The sequence below is a fragment of the Nipponia nippon genome, unplaced genomic scaffold (assembly GCF_047370975.1).
Source record: "Nipponia nippon isolate SJK-2023a ecotype South Korea unplaced genomic scaffold, ASM4737097v1 scaffold_50, whole genome shotgun sequence".
NCBI classification, from domain to species: Eukaryota; Metazoa; Chordata; class Aves; order Pelecaniformes; family Threskiornithidae; genus Nipponia; species Nipponia nippon.
In genome coordinates this window covers 259475-285374 of record NW_028262370.1, presented here as the reverse complement: position 1 = coordinate 285374, position 25900 = coordinate 259475, and the positions used below count along the sequence as shown (strand labels likewise).

Below are 25900 nucleotides of genomic sequence, written 5' to 3'. Positions count from 1 at the left end.
TTTCTCCCCTCACGCCGCTTCCCGCCCTTTTCGACCCCTCACACTGCTGCCGTTTCCCGCCCTTTTCTCTCCTCACACTGCTGCTGCTTCCCGCCCTCTTCTCCCCTCACGCTGCTTCCCGCCCTTTTGTCCCCTCACAACACTGCTGCTTTCCGCCCTTTTCTATCCTCACACTGCTGCCGCTTCCCGCCCTTTTCTCACCTCGCGTCGCTTCCCGCCCTTTTGTCCCCTCACAACGCTGCTGATTCCCGCCCTTTTCTCTTTTCATGCAGCTTCCCGCCCTTTTCTCCCCTCACGCTGCTTCCCGCCCTTTTCGACCCCTCACAACGTTGCCACTTCCCGCCCTTTTCTCCCCCCTCACACTGCTGCAGGGAAAGTTGAGGGCAGAGGCAGGCGCCGAAGTTCTATGAGGAAGGTAAGAGGTCTCTGAGGAGCAGCTGAACGCACCAGGGGGTCTGAGGGGAAAGTAGAGGGGTGTGTGTTGGTGGGTGGTGTGGTGGAAACAGCTGGGGACGATGCTAACACCGTGGCGGTGGGGGGAGAGTGGAAGGTTTGTGGGTTGGCGGCGGGTTGGTGATGGTGACCAGTGGGTTTGGGCATGGTGGGAGTAGGGTGTCTGAGGGTAAACCAGAGCAGGGAGGGGGACATGGTGGTTTGGGAGGGATGTGGGGTGTGGCAGGTGGGAAAGACGCTGTGGTAGCCAGCCATGACCAAGCATGGGCAGATCCACGAGCAAGAGTTGAGAGGAACAAGAGGTGCCGGTGTGAGGAGGGGGAAAAGGCAAGCACAAGGGGGTTGTGGGTGCCTTTCTCTGGGAAGAGTCAGGTTCCCAGCTGTCCCCTGGGGCTGCTGGAAACTTGCTCAGTATTAAAGCATCATTCAGTCACAGCAGTGTTTGTCAACTGGAGAAAACACCCCAGTCACCTTAGCAAACCCAGACCAGAACGTTGCTCCCCTCCAGAGGGTTTGCACAGCCTTGTCCCCCCTTCCCCTTGGGTGTGGGGTTACCTGCCCCACCATGGAGGGATCCCCCCGGATCCCATCCCCATGCACGGAGAAGACCAGCAGCCTCCCTCTCGGACAGCTCCTACGTGAGCTGAAATCCCTGCAGAGCTGCAGTTTCAGGGGACCGGGAGTCTCCTGTGTTTTCCCAAAGCTCTTTTTTTGTTGTCATGGCTTTTCCTTTTAGTTTGCAAGCCTTCTGTTAGGAAGCCCTTGAGAAGCATTTTGTGGCCCAGATGTTCTGCAGACCCTTCTGGACGGAGCAGCCCATTTGCAGGTGCATTTACTAACGGTGGATTTACGTGCATGTGTGTTTATTCCCCACTTTCTCCCCAGGATGGGAACTCGCCTCTGTATGGAGGAATTTCACGATGGAGGAAATCACGTAGGTAAGCTAGGGGAAAGTGAGAGAAAGGAAACAAAAAAAAATAACCGACCCCCAAAAAGCAGCAAAATTATAGATGATATATTACAATACACTTAAAAAATTACTTACAAAACATTATACAGGCCGCCGGCTCAGCACCAGGGGGCACACCTCTGCTTTTTAAGAAAACTAAAAAGCAAAGACTGGTGCCCCTTTAAACTTCTTTTTATCGGACGGCACCAAGAAAATAATTTTTTACTTTTTTGTTTGTTTTTTTTTTTTTTCCTCCCCTCCCTCCTCCCCCAAGCACTGGGCTGGGTTAATCTCCATGCAGAAATTCACTTCTTGGTTTTTTTGTTTTTTTTTTGGGGGGGGGAAATCCAAAATTACGCCGCAGGGACCAGTATCGATGGTTGTATCCACTCCTTTAAATAATATAATTAATTTAAAAAATAAAAAACACAGTAAAAACACAACGTCCTTCTTCCTCACTTCCTTCCACGGGCTAGGGGTAGGCTTTGTCGGAGGTTTTTTAAATACTCCCATTGCAAGAGGGGTGATTTGCGATGACTGGAGGTAGGACTGAGGACAGGGACTGGAACCCGTTTGAGCTAATAGGTGCAGCGGGGAAAAGAATTAACACCCTGATGGGACAGGGAAGCTTTTTTTCAAATTAATGAGCCTTGATTAGCAGAGTAACGAAGTCAAGCGGCTGCTCCACCTGTATGAGTCAGGCTGGACCAGACTACGGAGCCCAGGTAGGTCGGTGCGTCGTTGGAGATGGACAGCGACCGTTGCTGTGGGGTTGCACACAAAGGAGGTAACGCTCTCGGAGACAGATGCGTCCCTGGGTCCGTTCCCTCCTGACCCCAAGAGACCGGCTTTGAAGCACGAGGGTTACCGTGGTGCAAATCCACACAGGGAGAGAGGTACGAGAGCTCTCTTGGCGCTAACCCCAAACATGTGCTAGCGGTACTTGACGCCTACCAGTGTCATCCCGGGTTTCCTCGCCACATTAGGCTTTAAAACCCTTTGGCTCTCCAGGCAGAGAGCAAACCCGAGTACTGCTCCCTCTGCTTGGTGGGTACGCTCCTTGAGGGGTTCCCCCTGGGGTGGTGGGGAGCATGGAAAATAAGCCCTGGGAATGCTGGGAAAGAGCACTGGGATTCAGAGGGAGATACTGGGAGGAAGGGAGCACTGCTGGGTGCCAAGGGAGGTAGCCAGTGGATCCGTTAAAAATTTTCCTCTCTGCCTCTCTACATATTAAAATATAGATTTATTCTAAGCGTTAAAGTCTCTTTGGCATCTCTCCAGACCCTGGCCCCCGTGGGGGCGGCAGCGGCGGCGCGTCGGTCTCGGTGCGTGTGGGCAGGGCTGGCACCGCAGCTCCTCGCACCAGCGGGTGGGTGACGTGATGCGAGGGGGAGGCGGGTCTTGCTGCTTCGCCGCTCGGAGGCAGTGGGGGGATGCGAGGAGGCAAGGTTTGCCCCACTGGAGGCCAGGGTGTGGCAAGGAGGGTGACGGTTTGGTCCTAGCCGAGGAAACAGACTGGGCCCACCTCGAACCCAAACCTCTGGCCGGGCTCGCCGAAGTCCATGACGCGCACGTCCAGCAGCGGGAGCTGCTCCAGGCGGGGCGTGCTCACCTCTAGCACCGTTCGGCTGGAGCCCTTCCGTGCCTGCAGGGGAGGGGAGGCAGGCGGATGGGTCAGGGGTTGGGGGGCACGGGGAGCACCAGCCTGGGACAGGTTCACGCAGAGCAAAGCCTTCTCTTTATCCAGCGGCCTCTGCTGCTCCGGCACTACCCAGGCTCAGCCCTGGAGCGTCTCTGTCCAGCCACCCTTTCTCCATGGCATTTTCCTGGCATTTCACTGGATCATCCCTCTCCGGGGCACCCTACTTACACCCATGGCACCCCCAAAGGAAAGATCCTGCCTTCTCTCAGTTCTCCCATCCCTCCATCTTGGTGCCTTCTCGTGCTTCCTTTCTCCTCATTACCCATTTGTGCCTTCACCCATCCCTTTTCCTTCAACTTTCTCTCCCCGTGACAAATCCAGCCCCATGGATCTTGCTTCCACTTACGTCCCTCTCCCCACCGTCCACCCCTGCCGCTCTCACCGCGCAGCCGTCCATCACAGCTTTGATGTAGGGGCTGGTGTCGTAGCTGAGCTCCTCCTCATTGGCAGCCAGGAAGCGGAGGGCACGCTGGTGGTCCCCAGAGGTGGTGCTGTGCCAGGCCACCGAGCGATGGCAGTGGTAGGTGAAGTTCTGGCGGGCAGAGACGCTGAGGAGCCGTAGGAAGGTCAGCTGCACCACGCCAAGGGGCTGGCTCTCCGAGTCCGTGTAGGAGAACTGCGGGAGCAGGAGACAAATTAACGGGGGCCAACGACCAGAGGCATGTGAAAAGTGGGGCTGGAGGGGGTCGGCGGGGATCTAAACCCCCCTGGAGGAGGCAGCTGGGGGAGATGGTCAGAAGGGCTGACAAGTTCAAGGCGAGGTGGGGGACGTTTCTCCTCTTTCTCCTTAGAAACAGGGGAAAAGAGGCATCCAGCTGCCCCCGAGACAGCACCAAGGGAAGCGGCTGGGGACACGCTCAGGGCGTTACAGGAGAGGGGTGTAAGTCGGAGTGCAGGCAGGGCACCTGGGAAAGCGGTCAGTGCCGCAGGGGGGCTCAGCCCACCCCGGTGAGCCGGCAGCATCCTTACCCTGCTGCCCTCCTGGAACTGACTGAACCACCGCTGGGGCACCTCCTTCTCCCACGCCGCCATCTTCACCTGGAAGAGGAGAGGCAGCCGTGAACGAGGTGGGGAGCACCCCAAGCCACCCTCTTCTCGTGGCCGATCCCCACCACCCTGCCTCCCGAGGCTGTGCTGGGACCCCGCACGCCGAGCTGCCCCCCCATTTCGCTCACCTCCTGTACATCCTTGCTGGGAAAGACGCAGGTCTCCCCACCTGCGGTGAAGTTGCAGTAAACCTTGAAAGAGTCTCGAGCGCAGCCTTGGTTGGGGTCAATCCAGTATTCGCCTGCACAGGGAGGAGAGGGGTCAGCACACGGGGCGGGGCGGCTGTGCTAACCGCCGTCCTTCCCCCTGCCCAGTGCCAGCGCAGCTCACCATCAGGCAGGCCAGGGTGGCTGAGCTGCAGGTCCTGGCAGGTGCGGGCAGGGTTATCTCGGGTGCCCATTGGGCGCCGCAGCCCCTCGATCTCCTGCTTGAGGGAGTTGAGGGAGCCGAAGATCTCCTCCATGCCGTCGGCGTAGTCACGAGACGCCTGGTCGGCGGCAGGTCTCTCTCCATCCTCACCCTCCTCTTCGTCCACCAGCTTGCTGGCGTCAATGGAGCGCTTGCTCTTCTTGGGCAGCTGGATTGGCAGGGGCTGGATCACCTCCCCAGGGGGACCCTGTGGCAGGCACACCACTGTCAGCACCCGAGCATGGGGGGCTGCGAAGCCCCCACTCCCCAGGGCCCCAAACCACCCCGTGCTCAGGCTTTGAGATAGAAGACATCCCTCCACGTCCATTCCTGGGTGTCATTTTACCTACCGAGGAGCTGTTCCTACATCCCCCCACCCCGGTGTCATTCCTTCCCTGGTGCCAACGCTTGAGCCACTCACCGGGTGTCCAGGGGGTCCTGGGGGTCCACGTTCACCTTTGGGTCCTGCTTGACCCTAGAGGAAAGAGACACTCACAGAGGTCAGCCTTGGGCAGGACTGAAGGTGGTGGCAAGGTGGGGGCACCGCCTCGGCGCTTACCATGGCTCCCTTGGCACCTTTGGGACCAGCTGGGCCCTGCAAAGCAAAACCAGGTCTGTCAGCGACTGGGGCTGGCAAAGTGGGGTGGGGAGACAGCAGCCCCCCCGCCCCCGCAAACGCAGGGAGGGAAACTGGGAGCCCAGGCACAAGGAGGAGAGAGGGGGAGCGAGCAGCGGGGCGAGGAGAGGGAGGGACCCGATAGCACACGGGGAGCACTCACGGGAAGTCCGGGGGGGCCGGCGGGGCCGATGGGTCCAGTAGCACCAGGGATCCCCTGCATAATGGGAGGAGAGCGGAAACCGGCGTGAGGAAACCAGGACGGCCCCATTCCCACCTCCCCCAGCACCCTGCAGGGCTCCCCGCTCCCAGAGCCCCCCAGGTTGTCCCCTGCCCCCTGCCCCTCCCCACCGGCATGGATCCCCCTCCCCGAACCACAACCCCATCCTCACCCTCCCCAGGCTCCCCCACTCCCCAGGTCCCACACTCACAGTTTCTCCTTTCTGCCCCGTGGAGCCCTGGGGGCCGGGGAGACCTCGGTCTCCCTTCTCCCCCTGCTCCCCTGGGGGTCCGATCAGGCCGATGAGACCAGGGTGGCCCTGGGGAGACGCAAGCGGAGATCAGCACAGGGCCACGAAGGGGGACGTGGTGGGTGCCCGGCGGGGACCAGCACTCGGGGGACCCATAGGAACCAGTCCACCCAGTGCCAGCTGCCCAGCAGGGCTTAGGGTCTTGGCCCCCAAGTGTGGGGTATGCCTCACACCTGGGTGCCATGGTCCCCAACTTGTGTTGGGCGCAGCGGTGACCCAGAGCACGGGTCGCTCGCCGCACCTCGCTCACCTTCTCTCCTTTGGCACCGGTGTCACCTTTGAGGCCGGGGAGACCCGGGGGACCCTGCAGAGGTAGACAGGCAGGCACGTGAGATGTGGGGAGCATAAAGTTGGGGGGATCCCCCCCTCGGGGAGCTATGGCTGGGGAGAGGGGGCCACACTCACCACCGGTCCTGGTGGCCCAGCCTGGCCTGTGGTACCCGGTTTGCCTTGTTCTCCCTGCACAGGCGAGAGGACAAGGTGAGTCCCACCGGTCTGGAGTCGGTGCCGCCGGTGGCAGCGCACACCCCGGGCAGCTCCCCTTGAACCATGGGCACAGTGACATGTCCCAGTCCCCTCCCGGTGTGACAGTCAGACCCTCACCCCTCCTCTGCGCTTTGACCCCGGGCATGGGATCCCGCTGCCCTATCACCGGCACGTTGGCACTTACCACCGAGCCAGGCAGACCTCTGAGACCGTCGGGGCCCTGCTTCCCAGCAAGGCCCTGGGGACCCACGGGACCGGTCTTGCCAGGAGCACCCACTGCGCCTGGTTCTCCCTGAGGGGGACAGAGAAGCCGGGTGAGGCTGATCCCATAACGTGGGCACATGGAGCTTGGCAGCGCCGCTGGGGTTTCCCCATGGGGGCACCACTGGACCCCAGCGTGGGAGCGGTCACCGAATCACTCACCTTCGCGCCCTTCTCGCCCTGACGCCCCTCGGGGCCGGGGGAGCCAGCTGGGCCCTGCGGAGAGGAGAAACAGGGTGGTGAGGGACAGGGACATCCAGGCGGGTGGCACGGGATGTGTCACAGCCAGAGCCGGGCTCACCCAGTGCTTACCCTCTTCCCCAGGGGACCAGGAGGACCGTTCTCGCCTGTCGGACCCGGTGAGCCCTAAGGAAGGAGAAGAGAAAGGAGCTGAGCGAGCTGGCCTTGTCCCAGAAACGGGATGGAGGGGAAGGCGAAGAGGAGGATCCAGCGCCACGTGAGGAGCACCCAAAGGGATGGGAGGATCCCAGGACCAGGGGGACCAGATCCAATGGCCGCGGAAGGGGGGACAGGCTGCGCTCCCCACTCCCTGACATTCCTGAAGCAGTGGAGTTAATCCAGTCCCAAACCTCGCAGGGGGATCTGGTCGAGACACCCCTGCCCAGAGCGATGGTGAGGGGGGGACGTGCCGGAACGGGGCACTCACCGGCTCCCCGGGCTCGCCGTCCTCCCCACGCTCGCCCTTGGCGCCATCCTGGCCCTGTCGGGAAGGGAAAACCTGGAGTCAGCACAAGGTCCCGCACACACCCCCAAATCCCAACGCCATTCCCAGGGAAGCCCCCTCCAGTAGAAGCCCAGAGGGGGTGGGATGCGACACTCACCCTGGGACCCATTTCACCTGGGGGTCCGGGATCGCCTGGGAAGCCAACGGGACCCTGAAACAGAGCGAGCTGCTAGCCTGAGGGGACCCTGGACCTCCCCTCCAAGGGGTCCCAACGCCTTCCCGGAGCGAACCCCTCCTGCTCCCTCCCCGTGTCCCCTGCATCCTGGGGTGGGGACACGGCACTCACGGGGTTGCCCTTGGGCCCGTCGTCGCCGGGGGGCCCTTTCCCTCCAGGTGGCCCAGCAGCACCGGCAGCTCCGGCTTCTCCCTTCTCCCCTCGCTCTCCTCGTGGGCCCTGCGGTGCAAGATGGGGTCAGCAGCCGGCAGGGCCAGCCAGGGGACGGGGACAGAAAGCGGGGTGTCCCTGCTGACACTCACCTTGACTCCTGGCTCCCCTTGGATTCCCGGGGCTCCCGATTCACCGGGGTCCCCCTGAAACGGGAACAGAGAGGTGTCAAACCCTCCCCGCACCGTGCCACCTTGTCCCCGCTCTGGGACCAAGCCCTCCGGATTGGTTCCTTGTCCCATAGACCCACTACGGCCCCACGGCCTCACCCCACCTCTGCACCCCGCTAGGGCGGCTCCCGGGGAGCGAACCCCGATGTCCGGGGACGTACCTTCTCACCAGGAGGTCCCAGGTTCCCAACACCTCCAGGGGGTCCCTGGGGTCCCTGCAGGTGGGATGGGGGGAAAGCAGAGCCGGTCACCCCAGCACCCGACACGGGGAAGGACAGTGGGGCAACGGGGGGAAAGCGGGGTCACTTACGTCAGCTCCAGAGGGTCCAGCTGGGCCACGGGGACCTGGGGGGCCCGGCGGGCCCTGGGGGTGGGGGAGAAGGCACAGAGTGAGGATGGTCCTGGGCTACCCCCCACCCAGAGCGACACGGGGCTGGGAGGGGTCAAGGTCACTTACCATGGGGCCAACATCACCCGTTTCACCCTTCTCACCAGCCGGCCCCGGCAAACCCTGGGGCAAGAGAGAGCGTTAACAAGGTGGGGGCACAGCGGGCATTGGGGGGGCGTCTCCGTCCCCCCCCGTTTTGGGAACAGGCAGGACGGGTGCGGCGGCACTGCCCCGGAGTGAGGGGGTGGCCATGGGGTGCTGGGGGTGCTGCTCACCTGGAGGCCGATGGGGCCAGGGGGACCGTTGAAGCCCCGTGTCCCCTCGTCACCCTTGGCCCCGAAATGTCCCTGGGGACCCCTGGCACCCGGTTCCCCGTCGGCACCCTGCAAGGCGGGAAGGACGATCGGCCGCCGCTCGCCTCCCCGGGGACCAGACCCGAGGACAGGGACATCTCCTCGCTGAGACCGTCCCCTCCTCGGTGTGGCCCCAGGTGTGGCACAGGACCCTCCGTCCCACATCGCGCCCCCCGACCGTGACGTTGCCCTGCCTCCGGGATACTCACAGCGGCTCCGGGCTGCCCGACTGACCCGATGGGCCCAGGGGGACCAGGAGGACCCTGTGAGGGAGGGAAGGGGTCAGTGAGGCTGGGGACAGCCCCTGGGGACAGCAGGGACAAGGTCTGGGGAGGGGGGGACACCCATCACACTCACGTGCTCGCCCTTGTTGCCTTTGCTGCCCTTCTGTCCCGGCTCGCCCACCTCACCCTGGAGGGGAGAAGAAGGGTGCTCAGCCCCAGTGCATCGGGGCGCACGGTGACACCGGGGCAGGGTAGGACCTCACCTTGTCACCGTCCTCCCCGGGGCCGCCGGGGGGGCCGGCTGGGCCAGGTAAACCCACAGGACCCTGAACGCCATCCCGGCCAGCGGGACCCATGGGGCCCTTCTCACCCTAGAGGGATGTGAAAAGGGGGGGGGTGAGGGGTGCAAGCACCCACCCCCTTGCACCCCTCCTGGACCCGCCGCCTTTCCCTGCGGGATGCGAGGGGGATGTCCCTGAGCACTCACGGGAACTCCTTTCTCTCCGGCAGGGCCCGGTGGTCCCTGTGGTCCTGGTCGTCCTGGGGGGCCAACGGGACCACCTTGCCCCGGGCCACCTCTCTCCCCAGGGGAGCCCTGGGGGAAGATGGAGGGAGGAGGGCGTCAGCTCGAGGGGAGCTGTGGAGCCACCAGGGCTCATGGCAGGGGGGGACGACACTCACTGCGGGTCCTGGGGGTCCCGCTGGTCCCTCGTTGCCCTTCAGCCCTGGGCCGCCCTGCGAGATGAGGGGGGGATCAGTGCGATGGTGCTGAGGGGGGGTAGGGTGGGCTGGGGCGGGGGGCAGTCCCGGCTGAGCCGAGGATTTACTCACCGGGGTGCCAGGCAGACCCCGCTCACCGGGGAAACCCCGCAAGCCGGCGGGACCGTCCTTCCCGGGGGAGCCAGTGGGGCCGGGGTCTCCCTAGAGCGAAAGGTGAGATATGGGGGGGTCCATGCCCCGGTACCCGACATCCTACTCCCCGGGGACCATCACCATGCCCACAGCACCTTCCCACCCCGAGCCACCGTCCTCACCTTGGTGCCCTCCTTGCCAGATGGTCCCGGTAGCCCTTGCTCTCCTGGGGGGCCGGGGGGGCCCGGGTGGCCTCTCTCCCCCATGGGGCCAGATTCGCCAGCGGCTCCCTGGCACACGGGGGGAGCAAGAGTCAGTGCAGCCCCAGGGGAATTGGGGACCCCCCCCCCTACCCACTCACACGAGGCCGAGCTCACCTGAGGTCCCACCACCCCGGGGGGGCCGGGGGGGCCGGTCTTGCCTTGGAAGCCCTGGAGGGGGGGGGGGGGGGGGGGGGGGGGGGGGGGGGGCGGTTCAGCATCAGGAGTAACTTGCGAGTAAGCCAAGAGTAGCCTGGGAGTAGCAGCATGTCCCTGAGGAGGGACATGGGGGGGCGAGGAGGGGGCTGGAGGGGGGTTGGGGACAAGTGGCAGGGACAGGAGAGCGGCTGGAGGGGCAGCATGGGTGTCAGCACAGCAGGGGGGACATGGGCACACTTACGACTTCTCCTCGCTGCCCGGGGTGCCCGGGGAGCCCGTCCTTGCCGGGGGGACCCTGCAGGGAGAGGAGCAGGGGGTGAGCAGCGCCGGGGGCACCTCACATGCAGGGTTAGGGGGGGACCCCGCTACTTACGGGGGGTCCTTTGGGTCCTGGGAAGCCGTTGGGTCCCTGTGGTCCTGGCAGGCCCTAGAGGGGGAGAAGAGCGGGGTGGTTAGGGCACAGCAGGGCCGGTGCTAATTACCACAGAGCTCGTTAGCACAGCATCACCAACCCCCCCCCCACCCCGGCGCGAGGGGAGACGGAGCTGCGTGCGCCGGGCGGGAGGGAGCTGGGGGTCTGGGTGATGGCGGGCACTGGGGGGGGGTCCCAGAGCTTGGCACAGTGCGGTGGGTGGCTGGTGGGGATGGCACCAGGGTGCTCGTGCAAGCTGGGACCCCCACCCCCCCCTCTAAATCCAGGCTGGGACGCCCACTTACCCGTTCACCTGGGGGGCCGTGGGGGCCATCGCTGCCAGACGTGCCCTGAGGGAGCGAGGAAGGTTTGCGGGTGCCCAGCGGGTGCCCAGCTCCGGCGCACGTCGGTGCCAGAGCTGTCACGCGCGTGTGCGATTGTACACGCACAAGGGCCAGGGTGAGCCCGCCCCCCCCCCCCCCCAAAGACTGACCTTTGCCCCTGACTTGCCGGTGGCTCCTCGTGGTCCCCGCTGACCCCTGGGACCCTGCGGGAGGAGGTGGAGGGGGGGTGATGGATGGTCCATCGGCCCCCCCCACCCCCCCAGGGAGCCCCCCCACCCCCCAGGAGAGGGGTGTGGGGAGGGGGGAGAGCACAGCCCCCCCAATTAACCCTGCCCCATACTCACCGTGGGGCCACGCTCGCCCCTGGGCCCCGATTTGCCGGACAGACCCTATAAGAGAGGGTGCTTCAGAGACACATTGGGGGGGGGGGACAGGGCAGGGACACCCCCCCCGGTGCTTGTGTCCCCCCTCTGCTTTGCGGCTGGTCCCCGAGGGGGGACACGAGCAGGGCGGGGGGGGGGGTCACTCACCCGCGCGCCCTTCTCGCCGTTGCTGCCCGGGAATCCGGGGAAACCCTGCGATCCCTGGGGATGGAGAGGAGTTGGGGTGAGCGATGCTGGGGGGGGGGGGGGGGGGGAGCATGTGGGGCAATGTGGGGCAGCCCCACGGCCATCACGCTCACCTTGGGACCCTGACGTCCTGGGTAGCCGGGCAGGCCTGGCACTCCCAGCTTCCCCTGCGGGCGAGAGATGCGATGGGGAGGGCGGCACGGGGTGCCCGCGGGGGTCTTCGCTGCAGCCATGCCCCCCATGGCCCCGTCCCCTCGCCGCGTCCCCTCACCTTCTCTCCCACCAGCCCGATGGGACCGGGGTCACCGGTGGGTCCCGTCCGTCCCTTGGGACCTTCGGGTCCGTCCTCACCCCGGGAGCCCGGCACGCCGATTTCGCCCTGCGGGAGATGCCGGAGGGGGGGCATCAGGTTGGTCCGGTTGGGGCAGCAGGACCTCAGGGAGCCCCCCCTGCACCTACCCGGTCTCCTTTCACGCCCATGTCCCCCTTGAAGCCGGGGAAGCCTTCCTCGCCCTGCAGGAGAGGATGAGGATGGAGATGCTGGCATCGATGGAGAGGGAACAACGACGCAGCCCGGCTGCTGGCCGGGGACCACCGCACCGCCGGCGGGGTGGGGGGGTACGGGGACAGACACCCACCTTCTCACCCTTGTGTCCTTTCAGCCCCCGGATGCCGTCCACTCCCTAGGGAGAGAGGAGGAGGGGTGACCCACGGCACGAGGAGGCGTCATGGCTCCCAATTCCTCCTGTTTTTCCCCCCCAAAAAAAGCAGCGTCGGCCGATACCCGCTTCCGACCCCCACCCCCCCCAAAAAAAAATCAGGCACTGACCTTCACACCGCGTGGGCCTGGGTAGCCGATGGGGCCCTGGGGACCTGAGGGGCCCTGCGGAGGGAGGGAGAGGTTCGCACCGTGCGCCAGGGGACGTTCAGGGGGGCCAGCACGGGACCCCCAACAGAGGGGGGGGCTGGAGCTGCCCCGGGGGGTGGGCAAAAGACGGGGTAGAGCCCGGGACGCGTTGGGTTTACCTGGTTGCCCTTGGTGCCGGGGGGTCCCTCCTTCCCGGGATGACCCTGGGGACGGAAGAGGGGACAACGGGATGAGGAGAGACCTTGAGACAGGGCACACAGAAAACGTGGCCCCCATCCGCATCCCTCCCCCCCCCCCAGACCCACAACCAGCCCCTTTTCGGTGGCTCCATCCCAGCCTGGGGGGGACACGGGGACAGCGAGGGACATGGGGACAGCATCTCCGGAACATCCTTCGGGTGCTGGCTGCATCCCTGCCCCGTGGCAGGGGACGGCGGGGGGCACACAGTGCCCGGGAGTGGGGTGACGCTGGCCGGGGGTGACGGGGGGTACTCACGGGGGGTCCGTCGGAGCCGGGCATGCCGGGCAAGCCGGGTTTCCCTTGGGGACCCTGCGGAGAGAGAAGCCGGGGTGAGCGCTGGCAGCGAGGGAGGGGAGCAGCCTCGTGGTCCCCCCACCCCCAGATTCAGGACCCGGCACCCACCTTCTCTCCAGGAGGTCCCATGGCGCCTTGTGGTCCCGGGAGACCCTAAAACACAGAGATGGGGTGGGGGGGAGTTACCTCCCTGTGCCCCCCCTGCTCCCAGCAATGCCCCCCCCCCCTGCCCTTGCTCCAAGAGGGTCCAGCTCCCGAAATGGGGGTGCTCACCTGGGTTCCTGGGGTCCCCTGTTGACCGGGGGGTCCGGGCTCCCCTTGCGGCCCCTGTGACGGTCAGAGATGGTGGGTCAGCGCTCGAGGACCTCACCGGGGACACGCCAGTGTCTCCAGTGGGACATGACGTGTCCCCAGTGGGGTGTCGTGGGAGGGGGGGACGGACACCCCACAGAGAGACGGTGCTGGGGGACACCGCTGCAGGGAAGCTCACAGCACCCAGGTGGGATGGACTGGCATCCCCACTCACCAGGTTCCCCTTGGGACCGACGGGACCGTCCATGCCACGCACGCCCTGCGGAGGAGATGGGTGCTGAGCAGGGTGGGGGGACAGCGGGTTCGGGAGGGGACGGGGGGGTCTTCCCATGGCACTTACCGGGGGGCCGGGGATTCCCGGGGGGCCTTTGGGGCCGAGCAGACCTCTGGGTCCCTGCGAGGGCAGACGGGGTGTTAAGGGGGCACCCAGGGGGGGTCTTTGCTCCCAAAGGTGGTGGCAGCATGATGTGTGTCCCCCCCCCCAGGGTCACGGTGCCATCGCCGGTGGGACACGGCAGGGGCCAGCGGGGCCGTGGCACCGCTTCGCTTCCCCCGCCTCAACCTGCGCAAGACCCCCCCGTGGGTGCGAGACCCCCGTGGGCGCGAGACCCCGTACCGCTTCTCCGGGGAGTCCTCGGGGTCCCACTTCTCCATCGTCACCCTGCGGAGGGACAAGGGCGGGCGGTGAGCGGGGATGGCGGGTGTCCAGGCTGTCCCACCCCGGTGTTCCCCGGCTCATCCAGAGCCACTCACCCTCTCGCCATCCTCGCCGGGGGGTCCCGGCATCCCCTGCGAGCCGGTTTCGCCCTACGGGGGCAAAAACCCGGGTCAGCCGGCGGGTACGGCCACGCCGGACCGGTGCCAAGGGGCGCGAAAGGGGGGGTCGGCGCGGCGGGGGGCGCGGGGGGCAGCAGGTAAAGGGACGTTGAGCGACGGCGGGGCGGCGTGAATGCGCTCAGTGTGCGCGGGCAGCTGCCCGTGAATGGGGGCTCTGTGCCGGCCGGAGGGGTGGGAAGGCAGCTGGCGGCGGCGGTGGCGGCGATGGCGGGCGCCGGTGTTTGCTCAGGCCGCGGTTTACGGGTGCAGCCGGCGGCGGGGTCCCGGGGAAGAAGGAGGGGGGGGTGGGTTGTGGGTACCCCCAAGCCAGGCACGCCCAGGGGTGGAGGCAGGGTGAAGGCAGCGGGGTGTGGAGGCAGGAGCGGGGGGGCTCCGGAGGTGCCGTCGTCCCGGCCGCGGTGACTCACCCGGTGGCCTTTGTCACCCGGCAGCCCTGGTAGCCCGTCGAAGCCGCGGTCACCCTGGGGGGGGAAGGACACCGAGGTGTCACCGAGGTGCCACCGAGGACACCCCTCGGAGCGGGATGCTCCCCGGGATCAGCTGGGATCCGGGATCAGCCGGGATCCGCCCCAGAGAGGGTCCGGTGCTGCCCCCCACCCCATTGCTCCCCACCCCAAGGCATTGACTTGTTCATTCCAGGATCCGTGCTCCAATCCCGGCTCTGATCCCACGGGATACCCGCATCCCGCTCCGCCGTGGGGCCGCCAGTTGCCAGCCTGGCGCGGGGGTCCCCGGCAGAGCTCTCCCGGGACACGGGTGGGCACCCAAGGGTGCTCCAGGTCCCGGTGACCGGGTGGGATGCGAGGGGATACCCCAACGCTGGCTCGGGAGCATCCCAGCCGTTACCTTAACACCGGGATCACCGGGCATCCCCCGTGCGCCGTCAGCTCCCGGTCGGCCCTGCCGGACACAGAGGGGGTGAGGAGGGGGTGCCCCCCCCCCCCCCCCCCAAAATCCCTTCCCCTCCCAGCCCCCCAACTCACCCTCCGGCCAGGCTTTCCCGGGGGTCCGGTCAGGCCCTGAGGACCTCGGGGACCCTGCAGAGAGGGAGGGCAGAGTGTTAACGAGGTCCCAGATAACAAGGCGACGTGGGCGGGGGGGGGGGGAGGGGGGGGGTCACTGGGATCCGCTCGCCGCCCCCCCACCATCCTTGGGGCTCACCTGGGGGCCGAAGTCTCCGGACTCCCCCTTCATGCCGGTGCTGCCAGGCTGCCCCTGCGAGCAAAAGCGTGGGGGGCAATCACGGGGGTACCCCAAACCCTCCCCCCCCCTCCATCCCACAGCCCTCCCCCCCTCCCCAACCCCACACCATGGTGGGGGGGGGGGGGGGCACCCTCACCCTCCCCCCCTTCCCTTGAACCCCCAAACTCCACCAAAACGCCAATACCCACCATGGGTCCGGGGCGGCCGGTGTACCCCATGGGTCCGGGGGGGCCCCGCAGGGCCAGCTGGGGGGGGAGGGGGAGAGAACAGAGAGGGGGGGGTTATTCCTCACCGAAGGGGTTACGGGGGCAAAAGCGGGGCGGGGGGGGGGGGCAGCGGGTGCAGGATGCGACCCCTGGGTTCAGCACCTGTGGGGCGCGAGCAGCTTTGGGGACCCCATCGGTCCTTGGGGGGGGGGGTGGTGTCCTCCTGTGAGACACCCCCCCCCCCCCAAAATGTTGACACCCCCCCTCCCCCCAGACTCACCCGGGCTTGCTGCAAGATGGCCTGCGCCTGCGCCTCCTGCGCCGCCACCGCCGGACCCTTGTCGCCGCCGCCGCTCCCGAAGCGGAACTGGGACGGGCAGATGGCGGGGATGGGATAGGGGTGGGTGCCCCCACCCCAAAACTGGGGGGGGGGGACACACACATCTTTTTGGGGGTGTGACCCCATCACCCAACTCCTCCGCCCCACTCACCGGCAGCATCATGGAGGTGCCTGGGGGTCCGGGGGTCCCGTCGGAGCCGGGGAGGCCAGCGCGGCCGGGGGGGCCCTGTTGGGGACAGGCAGGGGGGTCAATGGCACAAGGGGGGGGTCAATGGCACAAGGAGGGGGGGGTCAATGCCATGGCGGAGGTTTTTGGAGGGGTCCCCCGAGCCCATACTCACCCTCTCGCCGGGCTCTCCCGGGGCTCCCGGGGGTCCCTGCGTCCCCGGTGGTCCCGACATGCCCTGGTTGGGGGGGGGGGGAGCAGAGACATGGGGTGACGGTGACACCGGGGGTGGGGGGGGTGACAGCGGGGGTGCTACCCCCCCCCTCCACTCCCCGTACCATCACCCAAGGTGGGGGGGTCTTACCGCAGGTCCCTCGGGACCGGGGGGACCCTCCACCAACATGCCCTGCGGGAGAAGATGGGGGGTGTTAGGGGGGGGCAGCGGCCGGGATGCCGTCACCGGCCGTGGGGTTGGGGGCCCCACACCGGTACCGGTGGCCCCGCAAATTGAAGGGGACAGACGGACGGACAGACAGACGTACCGGTTCGAGGACGGCGGGCTCACCCTTCTCGCCCTTGTAGCCCCTGACGCCGCGCACAGCCTGGGGGTGGCAGACATGTAACCCCCCAAGAGGGACCCGTCAGCGCAGGGCACCCTGGGGACCCCCGTGTCACCCCCCCATCCCACAGCCACCCCCGCCGTGGGGGGGTCTCTGCCCCCCCCCCCCCCCACCCTGGGCATCCCCATTAACGCAGCCTTAATCAGGGCTGAGCTTAAGATATGGGGTTACCCCCCCCCCAAAATACACCTCGCCCCCCCAAAGGGAGGGTCAGGAAGGGGGAGGGGGGGTTTAGGAACTGGGGGTGGGGTGGGGTGGACCCCCAGTTCAAATCCCAGCCCCCCCGCCCAAGATGGCGGCGTGGGGGGGGGTGGGAATTACCTCGTCCCGCAGCGGTAATTAAGGCCAGCGCCACCATTAATTGGGGGGAGCAGACGAAGCACACAGAAGGGGGGGGGGGGAGAGCGATGTGATGATGTCACGCGCGGCCCAAGTGACATCACGCCCTAGGCGAGGGTGAGGACATGCGGCGGGGACGCGGCAAACGAGGAGGGGGACACACGGACACACACACGCGGGGTCGTGCAGAGCCAACACCACCGGGGATGGGGGCGAGACGGACGGACGTGGAGACGGGACGGACGGACACGGAGGTGCGACGGGACGGACGGACGTGGAGACGAACCAGGACGGACACTCAGGACCCTTCCCCCCCCCCGCCTCAACTTACACCCAACTCCTCGGGGTTGTCCGTATAGACGTACTCATACACCCGGCCTGGACCCCCATCCTCCTCCTCCTCCTCCTGCCGCCCCGACGGCGGGGTGACGGGCACCCCGAGGAGAGACGGCGTTAAGGGGCGCACGGCGGGGGGGGGGGGGGGTGACCCCCACCCGCTTCCCCACTGCACACCCGCCCCCCCGTCCCGTGGCGGGGAGGGGACCCCGGGGTCCGGGGGGCGATGGGTGTTGTGTGTGTCCCCCCCCCCCGCCGGGTGTTACCTGCGTCGGCCCCGTCTCCTCCCAGGAGGCACCGTCGGGGTTCCTGGGGGGGCCCGGGGCGTAATCGGGGTCCGCGGTGGCCCCCCAGGGCTCCTCCGTGGGGTGCAGCCCCCCATCCTGGGTGGGGGAAGGGGAGCGGGGAGAGGTCACGGGAGAGCGGGATGGACGGACAGACGGACAAGCGAAGCGATGGATGATGGAGACACACAGCCAGGGGTTGGGGGGGGGGGCGAGGGGGGTTAGTGGGTGGCTCCCCAAAACCGCGCTGGGATCGTTTTGGGGGACAAAGCGATCGCAGAGGGGACGGACACCACCGGGTGGTGAAATTTGGGGGGGAGGGGGGGGGAGAGGAATAAAGGCGGGCGGTGTCTCGCTGGAAAGGGGCCCCCCGTCTTTCCAGCACTCCCCCCCCCCGCCGCTTTATTTGCATCGCCGGGACGTCGCCGTACGGCCCCACGGTGGGATGGATGGACGGACGGACGGACTCGGGATCCCGGCTCGGGATCGTTCTCTACCTGCTGGTAGCTGTTGCCTTGGCTCCTGGCCCCGTTCCTGGGGGGGGGGCTCAGCCCCATCTTGCTGTTTTCGGGGGGACCCCCATTCCCGGGATGGTTCCCGGGGTTTTTCCCCTTCCCGGGGGATTTCCCGTAGGCGGGTGCCGTGTTCATCATCCGCTGTTTTTTCGGGGTGCCGGCCCTGGGGGGACCCTTGGGGTTGGGGCCGGGGGGGTTCTAGCTCCCAGCGCGGCGAGGAAGAGGAGGACGGCGGCGGCGATGAAGAGCAGCGACACAAGCACACGCACACACAAACCCACCCGGGGCGGGGGGGCGGGGGGGGGGGGGGGAATTTTGGGGAGACAAAACACAAAGCACCCGGCGTCAGGACCCCGGTGACGGCACGAACGCGGCGGGGGAGGGGGGGGGACGACCCCAGGTCTCCCCCCCCCCCCCTGGGCGCAGCATCCCCACCCCCCCGCCCCCACCGCCTTCCATGCTTTTGCTTGGGGCGGGGGGGGGGAGGGGGGCGTTGGGGGGGCTGCGACACAACGGGGACAGACAGACAGACGGACAGACGGGACCCTGCCCGCCGTTACCTTTTCGGGGACCCCCCCCGGGGTGGGCCCGTCCTCGCTATTAGTGTAGTAGTAGGGGTACTCGTAGTACTCCACAGCCTCCTCGGAGTACTTAGAGGGGGGGGGGACGTGAGGATGAGGAGGGGCGAGAAGAAGCAAACGTCACCGAAACACGGCCATTATGGGGGGGGGGGGGGGGCACGACACCGGGGACGCGTCCGTCCCCCCCCTCCGCCCGCCACCCCATCCCCTTTTGCGGGGGGTAACCCCCCCCCCCCCCCCATCCCTAGGGAAAAGGGTCCCCGTCACCCCTTCATCCCACCTCCTGCCGCTGCCGGGGGGGTTCCTGCGCCTGGGGGCCGCCGGCCGCCGCGGCGGCGCAGCCGGGACCGTAGTGCTCGCAGTAGTCGAACGCCGCTTGCGGGTCAGCGGCGATGAGCAGCTGCTGGATGTCACCCTATGGGGACAAATGGGGGGGGGGTGTGAGATGTCACCCCCCAACACCCTCACCCCAGACCCCCCCCCCCCTCAAACCCCCCGCCCCGCACCTGGAAAACCTCCTCGTCGAGGATGCGGGTGCCGAAAACGGTGATGCCGCGGGTGTCGAGGAGGGGTCGGGCGCTGCGGGGAAGGGGTCGCGTCTCCTGTTGCCGACAATCCACCAACAGCGTCACCGACCGCCGGTTGACGCTCAAGGCCACCCGGTGCCACCTGCGGGGAGACGGGGAGGTGGGTACGGGACCGTCGGCGTCGGAGGGTGCCGGCTGGCGGGTACCCACTTGCCGTCGGCCAAATCGATGCCCCGGAAAAGGGGATAATCCTCGGGAGCCGGGCGGCCATGTTGGTCCTCGTAGAGGAAGACGGGCGAGCGGCCGAGCTCCACGCCCAGCTGCTGGATGCCGTCCTGGTTGTAGATGGAGAGGAGGAACGCCTGGATGCCGGGTTTGGCTTTCACCAAGGCCATGATGGAGAAATCCTCTGGGAATTTACCTGGGGGAGGTGGGCGAGAGGGGGTTGAGCACGGCGGAGGGGGGGGGGGTCCTTGGGTTGCCCCCCCCCCCGCCCCCATCACCGGTTTCGCCCGCTTACCGGCAAAGAGCTGCCGGGTGGGCGCGCTGAGCTGCGCCTGCCGCGTTATCCGGTAGGCGACGTCGGAGCCGGCGCCGCGTTGGGAGCAGAAACCCGGCACCTTCTTGACGCCTTCGGGCAGGGAGTGGAGCTGGAGGATCTTCAGCACGTCCACGGGCTCTCCTGGGGATGGGAGGGGACGCGTTAGGGTGCGGGGTCCCCTCGGCGGCCCCACCGCTGCCCGCCGTGCTCCCGGCACAACCGCCGGCGCTGGGAGCGGTGCTGCGGGTGCTGTTGGGTACCGTGGGGTGCTGCAAGATGCTATAGGGTGTCGTAGGGGGCTATGGGGTGCCCCAGGGTGCTGTGGGGCACCGTGGGCTGCCCCAGGTGCTACAGGGTGCCATGGGATGCCATGGGGTGCCTTGGGGGGTCCCAGGCACTGTAAGGTGCCGTAGGGTGCTATGGGATGCCTTGGGCACTGCAAGGTGCCATAGGGTGCCATAGGGTGCCGTGGGCTGCCCCAGGCACTGCAGGGTGCCGTGGGGTGCCATGGGGCACCACGGGCTGCCCTGAGCACTACTGGGTGCCGTGGGGTGCCGTGGGGCACGACGGGCTCACCCAGGCACTTTAAGGTGCCCTAGGGTGCTGTGGGCTGCCCTGGATGCTGCAGGGTGCCATGGGGTGCCCCAGGGTGCTGTGGGGCACCGTGGGCTGTCCCAGGCGTTTCTGGGTGCTATAGGGTGCTATAGGGTGCCATGGGGTGCCACGGGGCACGACGGGCTGCCCTGAGCACTACTGGGTGCCGTGGGGCACGACGGCCTGCCCTGGGCACTGCCAGGTGCCGTGGGGCACGGCGGGGCACCGCAACCGTGCCCGTCCCGCCCCATCCCGCCACTATCCGAATTCCGATCTCCCTCCCGGGACGCCCATGAAGGGCGGCTTTGTTCAGCCGCCGGCGGCACCGGGACGGCGGCCGAGGCGGGAGCTCTCACCGCCACCAGCGTCCCCCAACACCGCCATCGCCGGACCCCCGAACCGTCCCCCCCGGCCGGCCCAGCTTCCCCATCGCAGCCCCAGCATCTGCAGAACCCATCAGGGGCAGCAGCCAAGCAGTGGGGCTGGGGGGGGGGGTGGAGGGGAGGACGGACGGACAGACGGACGCGGTGCCGTCACACCGGTGCAGCCCGGTGAAGCCGGCCAGGACGACCCCGGCGAGCCCCAACGCTTCCCCCCGCTTACCCCAAAACCCTCATCCCCGATGGGGTGCGTGGCGATGGGGCCCGCGCCACGTGCGTCTGTCCGTCCGTCCGTCCGCCTCCCATCCCCCTCCACCTCCCCCCCCGCCCCCCAGCCAGCTTCGGCCTGCGTTTCTCATCAACCCCATCACCGTGGCACGGGGCTCATCCCCCCCACCGCCGCCTTCGGCGCCTAGCCGGGACGGTTGGGCCGTACCGGGGGCACCGCGGCGGGGAAGCTCGCAGCACCACGTTACCACCCCCCCAAAACCAACCCCCACCCGGTGCCCCCCGTTCTCCGGCCTGGCCTCGAGCGATGCCCAGGGCGGGAAGGGGGGAGCCGCCGACGCCAGGTCCCCTCCTCTTCCTCGCCGCCCGCGGTGCTGGCCCCCTCCCAGCCCCGCCGGCACAGAGGCACCTTTCTTCTGCCGGCGACGCCGGGCGAGAGGAAAAGCCATTACGGGCACATAGCTCAACTCCCGGGGGGCCGGGGGGTGGCGGAGCGGGGGCCCCCCCTTTTCCCATCCCGCGTAACCCCCGTGTCCCCCGTACGGTGGCATGGAGGCCATCGTCCCCGGCTACCTGCCGCGGTTGTCCCCCCACGGGGTTGGGTGCTGCTGCCTTCTCGGGGGGGGGGGGGGGGGGGGTCTTGGACTCCTGGGTTCTCTCCTGAGACCCCCGAGTGCTCCCCAAATTCCTGGGTCCTCCCCAGAGACCCCTGGGTGCTCCTGGGTCCTCCCCAGAGACCCCCAGGTCCTCCCCAAACTCCTGGGTCCTCCCCAGAGACCCCTGGGTGCTCCTGAGCTCCTGGGTCCTCCCCGGAGACCCCCAGGTCCTCCCCAAATTCTTGGGTCTTCCCCAAAGATCCCTGGGTGCTCCCCAGACCCTTGGGTGCTCCCCAAACTTCTGGGTCCTCCCCCGAGACCCCCGGGTGCTCCTGAAATTTCTGGGTCCTCCTTTGACTCCCCATAGACCCCCCCACTCCCTCCCCAAGGTCCTGGGTCCTTCCCTGGAGACCCCCTGGGTGCTCCCCAAAACCCCTGGGTGCTCCCCCTAAGAACCCCGGACCCCTGGGTGCTCCCCAAACCCCTGGGTGCTCCCCCCAAGACCCCCGAGACCCCTGGGTGCTCCTCCAAGACCCCCTGGGTTCTCCCCAAGACCCCTGGGTGCTCCCCTAAACCCTCTGGGTGCTCCCCCCAGACCCCTGGGTGCTCCCCCCAAGACCCCTGGGTGCTCCCCCAAAACCCCCCGGTGCTCCCCAGACCCCTGGGTGCTCCCCCAAGACCCCCGAGACCCCTGGGTGCTCCTCCGAGACCCCCTGGGTGCTCTGCCAAAACCCCCAGACCCTGGGTGCTCCCCAAAACCCCCTGGGTGCTCCCCCAAGACCCCCAGACCCCTGGGTGCTCCCCAGACCCCTGGGTGCTCCCCCAAAACCCTCTGGGTGCTCCCCCAAACCCCTGGGTGCTCCCCCCATGACCCCCAGACCCCTGGGTGCTCCCCAGACCCTGACTGCTCCCCCCAAGACCCCTGGGTGCTCCCCAGACCCCTGGGTGCTCCCCCCAAACCCCTGCGTGCTCCCCCAAAGACCCCCAGACCCCTGGGTGCTCCCCAAAACCCCCCAGGTGCTCCCCAGACCCCTGGGTGCTCCCCCCAAGCCCCCTGGGTCCCCCCCCCCCCAGGCACTGGGGGTCAGGGGGCTCGGCCATGGGGTGCCGGGGGGGGGAAATGGGGGGGCAGGGGAAGGTGTTGGGGGGCCGGGGGGTGGGGAACGGCGGCCGGCAGCCACCTCCGACTGATCCCGGCCCAAGGAATTTCCAGCGGCCGCTGCCAGGCCGGGAGCGAGCGGAAAAAAAAGCCGGATTCTGGCCGGGATGGCGGCAGCGGCTGGCGAAGCCATCGGGGGGGGGGGGCGGGGGGGACAAGGGGGGACAAGGGGGAACACGGGGGTCCCCTGCGCTGGGGGACGGACGGACGGGGTCCCTGGCACCGCCACTGGCCCCCCAGCCCGGGCTATAAATAGCCCCGGAGCCGCCCGCGGTGGCCACGGGGCTAAAAATAACGCGGGTGGGACCGTGGTGGCCGTGGGCGGCCCAGTATACCCAGTTACACCCAGTTACACCCAGTTACGGTGGTCCAGCAGCTGCCAGTGCTGCATCCCCCCAGTTCCAGTTCCATCAGAGCTCCCAGTCACAGCCCCCAGTAGCCCCCAGTTACAGTCCCAGGCTGCCTCCCAGTATCTCCCAGTACTTCCCAGTTACAGTCCCAGGCTGCCTCCCAGTATCTCCCAGTACTTCCCAGTTACAGTCCCAGGCTGCCTCCCTGTATCTCCCAGTACTTCCCAGTTACAGTCCCAGGCTGCCTCCCCGTATCTCCCAGTACTTCCCAGTTACAGTCCCAGGCTATCTCCCAGTATCTCCCAGTACTTCCCAGTTACAGTCACAGTTCTCAGTTCCAGCATCGCCACTGCTCCCAGTCGCCAATCCCAGTTACAGTGCCCACAGAGTTTCCACCTCCCAGTTGCCCCAGTCACCACTTCCCTGTATCTCCCAGTATCACCCATAGCTTCCACTTAAAACCTCCATGCAGTTCCCAGTTCCCATCTCCCAGGACCTTCCGGTCCTCCCAGTTACAGCTCCCAGTTATCGTCCCCGCTGCGCCTCCCAGTTACCGCCACTGGGATCCCCCAGTGCTCCCAGTATCGGCTCTGCGGTGCCTCCCAGTCAGAGCCCGGCAGCATCCCCTGCTGCTCCGGTGCTGCATCTCCCCAGTCCCCCCAGTGCTCCCAGTCCCAGCTCCCAGCGCTCCGAGCTGCATCTTCCCAGTCCCCCCAGTGCTCCCAGTAACAGCTCCCAGTCTCAGCTCCCAGTGCTCCGAGCTGCATCTTCCCAGTCCCCCCAGTCCCCCCAGTCCCAGTTCCCAGTTAGCATCCGGCAGCATCCCCGGGCGCTCCTCCCCAGTCCCCCCAGTGCTCCCAGTACCAGCTCCCAGTTAGCACCCGGTGGCATCCCCGGAGTGCTCTGAGCCGTTCCTTCCCAGTCCCCCCAGTGCTCCCAGTACCAGCTCCCAGTTAGCATCCGGTGGCATCCCCGGGGTGCTCTGAGCCGTTCCTTCCCAGTCCCCCCAGTGCTCCCAGTCCCAGCTCCCAGTCAGCTCCGAGCCGCTGCTCCCCAGTCCCCCCAGTCCTCCCAGTACCAGCGCCCAGCAGCAGCCCGGGGCGCTCCGAGCCGCTCCTCCCCAGTGCTCCCAGTCCCCCCAGTGCTCCCAGTCCCCGCTCGCAGCAGCATCCCGGGGCGCTCCGAGCCTCATCCCCCCAGTGCTCCCAGTGCTCCGAGCTGCTCCTCCCCAGTGCTCACAGTCCCCCCCACTTCTCCCAGTACCAGCGCCCAGCAGCAGCCCGGGGCGCTCCGAGCCGCTCCTCCCCAGTCCCCCCAGTGCTCCCAGTCCCCCCAGTGCCCCGAGTCGTATCTCCCCAGTCCCCCCAGTGCTCCCAGTCCCAGCTCGCAGCAGCATCCCGGGACGCACCGAGCCTCATCCCCCCCAGTCCCCCCAGTGCTCCGAGCCGCTCCACCTCAGTCCCCCCAGTCCTCCCAGTCCCCCCAGTCCTCCCAGTCCCCGCTCGCAGCAGCATCCCGGGGCGCTCCGAGCTTCATCCCCCCCAGTCCCCCCAGTCCTCCCAGTACCAGCGCCCAGCAGCATCCCGGGGCGCTCCGAGCCTCATCCCCCCAGTGCTCCCAGTCCCCCCAGTTCTCCCAGTCCCAGCGCCCAGCAGCATCCCGGGGCGCTCCGAGCCTCATCCCCCAAGTCCCCCCAGTGCTCCCAGTTCACCCAGTCCCAGCGCCCAGCAGCAGCCCGGGGCGCTCCGAGCCTCATCCCCCCAGTGCTCCCAGTGCTCCTGGTCCCCCCAGTGCTCCGAGCCGCTCCTCCTCAGTCCCCCCAGTCCTCCCAGTCCCCCCAATTCTCCCAGTCCCCGCTCGCAGCAGCATCCCGGGGCGCTCCGAGCCTCACCCCCCCCCCCAGTGCTCCCAGTTCACCCAGTTGCCCCAGTCCCCACTCGCAGCAGCATCCCGGGGCGCTCCGAGCCTCATCCCCCCAGTGCTCCCAGTCCCCCCAGTTCTCCCAGTCCCCGCTCGCAGCAGCATCCCGGGGCGCTCCGAGCCTCATCCCCCCAGTCCCCCCAGTGCTCCCAGTCCCCCCAGTTCTCCCAGTCCCCGCTCGCAGCAGCATCCCGGGGCGCTCCGAGCTTCACCCCCCCCCAGTCCCCCCAGTGCTCCCAGTCCCCCCAGTGCTCCCAGTCCCCGCTCGCAGCAGCATCCCGGGGCGCTCCGGGCCTCCTCCCCCCCCCCGGTCCCCCCAGTCCACCCACTTCCCCCAGTCCCCACTCGCAGCAGCATCCCGGGGCGCTCCGAGCCCCATCCCCCCAGTGCTCCCAGTCCCCCCAGTTCTCCCAGTCCCCGCTCGCAGCAGCATCCCGGGGCGCTCCGAGCCTCATCCCCCCCCAGTCCCCCCAGTGCTCCCAGTCCCCCCAGTTCTCCCAGTCCCCGCTCGCAGCAGCATCCCGGGGCGCTCCGAGCTTCATCCCCCCCAGTCCCCCCAGTGCTCCCAGTCCCCCCAGTGCTCCCAGTCCCCGCTCGCAGCAGCATCCCGGGGCGCTCCGAGCCTCATCCCCCCCCCCAGTCCCCCCAGTGCTCCCAGTCCCCGCTCCCACCTGGGGCGGCCGCCGCGGGCCGGGCCAGGGCGATGCCGAGCCCGAGGAGGGCGAGGGGCAGCGCCGGGCAGCGCCGGGCCATGGCGGGGCCGCTCCGGGGCCGCTCCGGGGCCGGGGTCGGGGCCGGGGTCGGGGCCGGTCGGCGGCTCCGGCTGCTCCCGGGCACGGTCGGACCCCGAATGCGGCCGCTGCCGCCGCTCGCCCGGCCCCAGCCCCACCGCCCCCCCCCCCGGCCCCCGCCCCCGCCCGGCCCCCGGGCCCCCGCCCCCCCCCCCCCCGCCCCCCCCGCCCCCGCCCCTCCGAACCCGGCCCGGGCCCCGCAGCGGCCCCGGCCCCTGGCCCTGTCCCCATCCCTGTCCCCATCCCGTGTCCCCGTCCCCGTCCCCATCCCTGTCCCGTGTCCCTGTCCCCATCCCTGTCCCCGTCCCGTGTCCCCGTCCCCGTCCCCATCCCTGTCCCGTGTCCCTGTCCCCGTCCCGT

At 67.9% G+C, this 25900-nt stretch overlaps 1 protein-coding gene across 2 annotated transcripts; it reads right to left on the bottom strand.

Annotated features, from left to right (window-relative positions):
* Positions 1–1458: 1458 nt before the first annotated feature.
* Positions 1459–25612, bottom strand: COL11A2 (collagen type XI alpha 2 chain). Of its 2 annotated transcripts, XM_087734879.1 has the most exons (68): positions 25421–25612; positions 19502–19663; positions 19192–19402; positions 18961–19123; positions 18735–18869; positions 18434–18523; positions 17856–18071; positions 17341–17457; positions 17070–17144; positions 16322–16381; positions 16144–16185; positions 15955–16017; positions 15765–15839; positions 15554–15640; positions 15256–15312; positions 15026–15079; positions 14848–14901; positions 14711–14764; positions 14272–14325; positions 13781–13834; positions 13644–13688; positions 13368–13421; positions 13242–13286; positions 12989–13042; positions 12824–12868; positions 12677–12730; positions 12340–12384; positions 12143–12196; positions 11952–11996; positions 11773–11826; positions 11585–11692; positions 11427–11480; positions 11275–11328; positions 11089–11133; positions 10894–10947; positions 10706–10750; positions 10362–10415; positions 10230–10283; positions 9947–10000; positions 9752–9859; positions 9549–9638; positions 9399–9452; positions 9205–9312; positions 8981–9088; positions 8851–8904; positions 8703–8756; positions 8416–8523; positions 8210–8263; positions 8063–8116; positions 7914–7967; positions 7675–7728; positions 7484–7591; positions 7295–7348; positions 7120–7173; positions 6765–6818; positions 6615–6668; positions 6376–6483; positions 6111–6164; positions 5956–6009; positions 5607–5714; positions 5339–5392; positions 5119–5154; positions 4981–5034; positions 4482–4767; positions 4280–4392; positions 4074–4142; positions 3487–3720; positions 1459–3047 (listed from the first exon to the last, which is right to left on the bottom strand). In XM_087734879.1, exons 1-68 carry the CDS (start codon positions 25500–25502, stop codon positions 2901–2903), a joined length of 5463 nt encoding a protein of 1820 aa, XP_087591005.1. In that variant the 5' UTR covers positions 25503–25612; the 3' UTR covers positions 1459–2900. The 2 variants fall into 2 exon arrangements, with proteins under 2 accessions (XP_087591005.1, XP_087591006.1); XM_087734880.1 differs by lacking the exon at positions 17856–18071 and having other exon boundaries at positions 25421–25611.
* Positions 25613–25900: the final 288 nt, after the last annotated feature.

Bases quoted from the DNA above. Each gene is read 5' to 3' on its own strand.
- COL11A2 (XM_087734879.1), bottom strand. From the start codon at position 25,502: ATGGCCCGGCGCTGCCCGGCGCTGCCCCTCGCCCTCCTCGGGCTCGGC. The intron at 15,080-15,255 runs GTGGGTATTGGC...TTTTGCTCGCAG, and splicing joins CCGGCCGCCCCGGACCCATG to GGGCAGCCTGGCAGCACCGG. The intron at 12,731-12,823 runs GTGGGTGCCGGG...CTCTCTCCGCAG, and splicing joins TGGGACCTCCTGGAGAGAAG to GGTCCCCAAGGGAAACCCGG.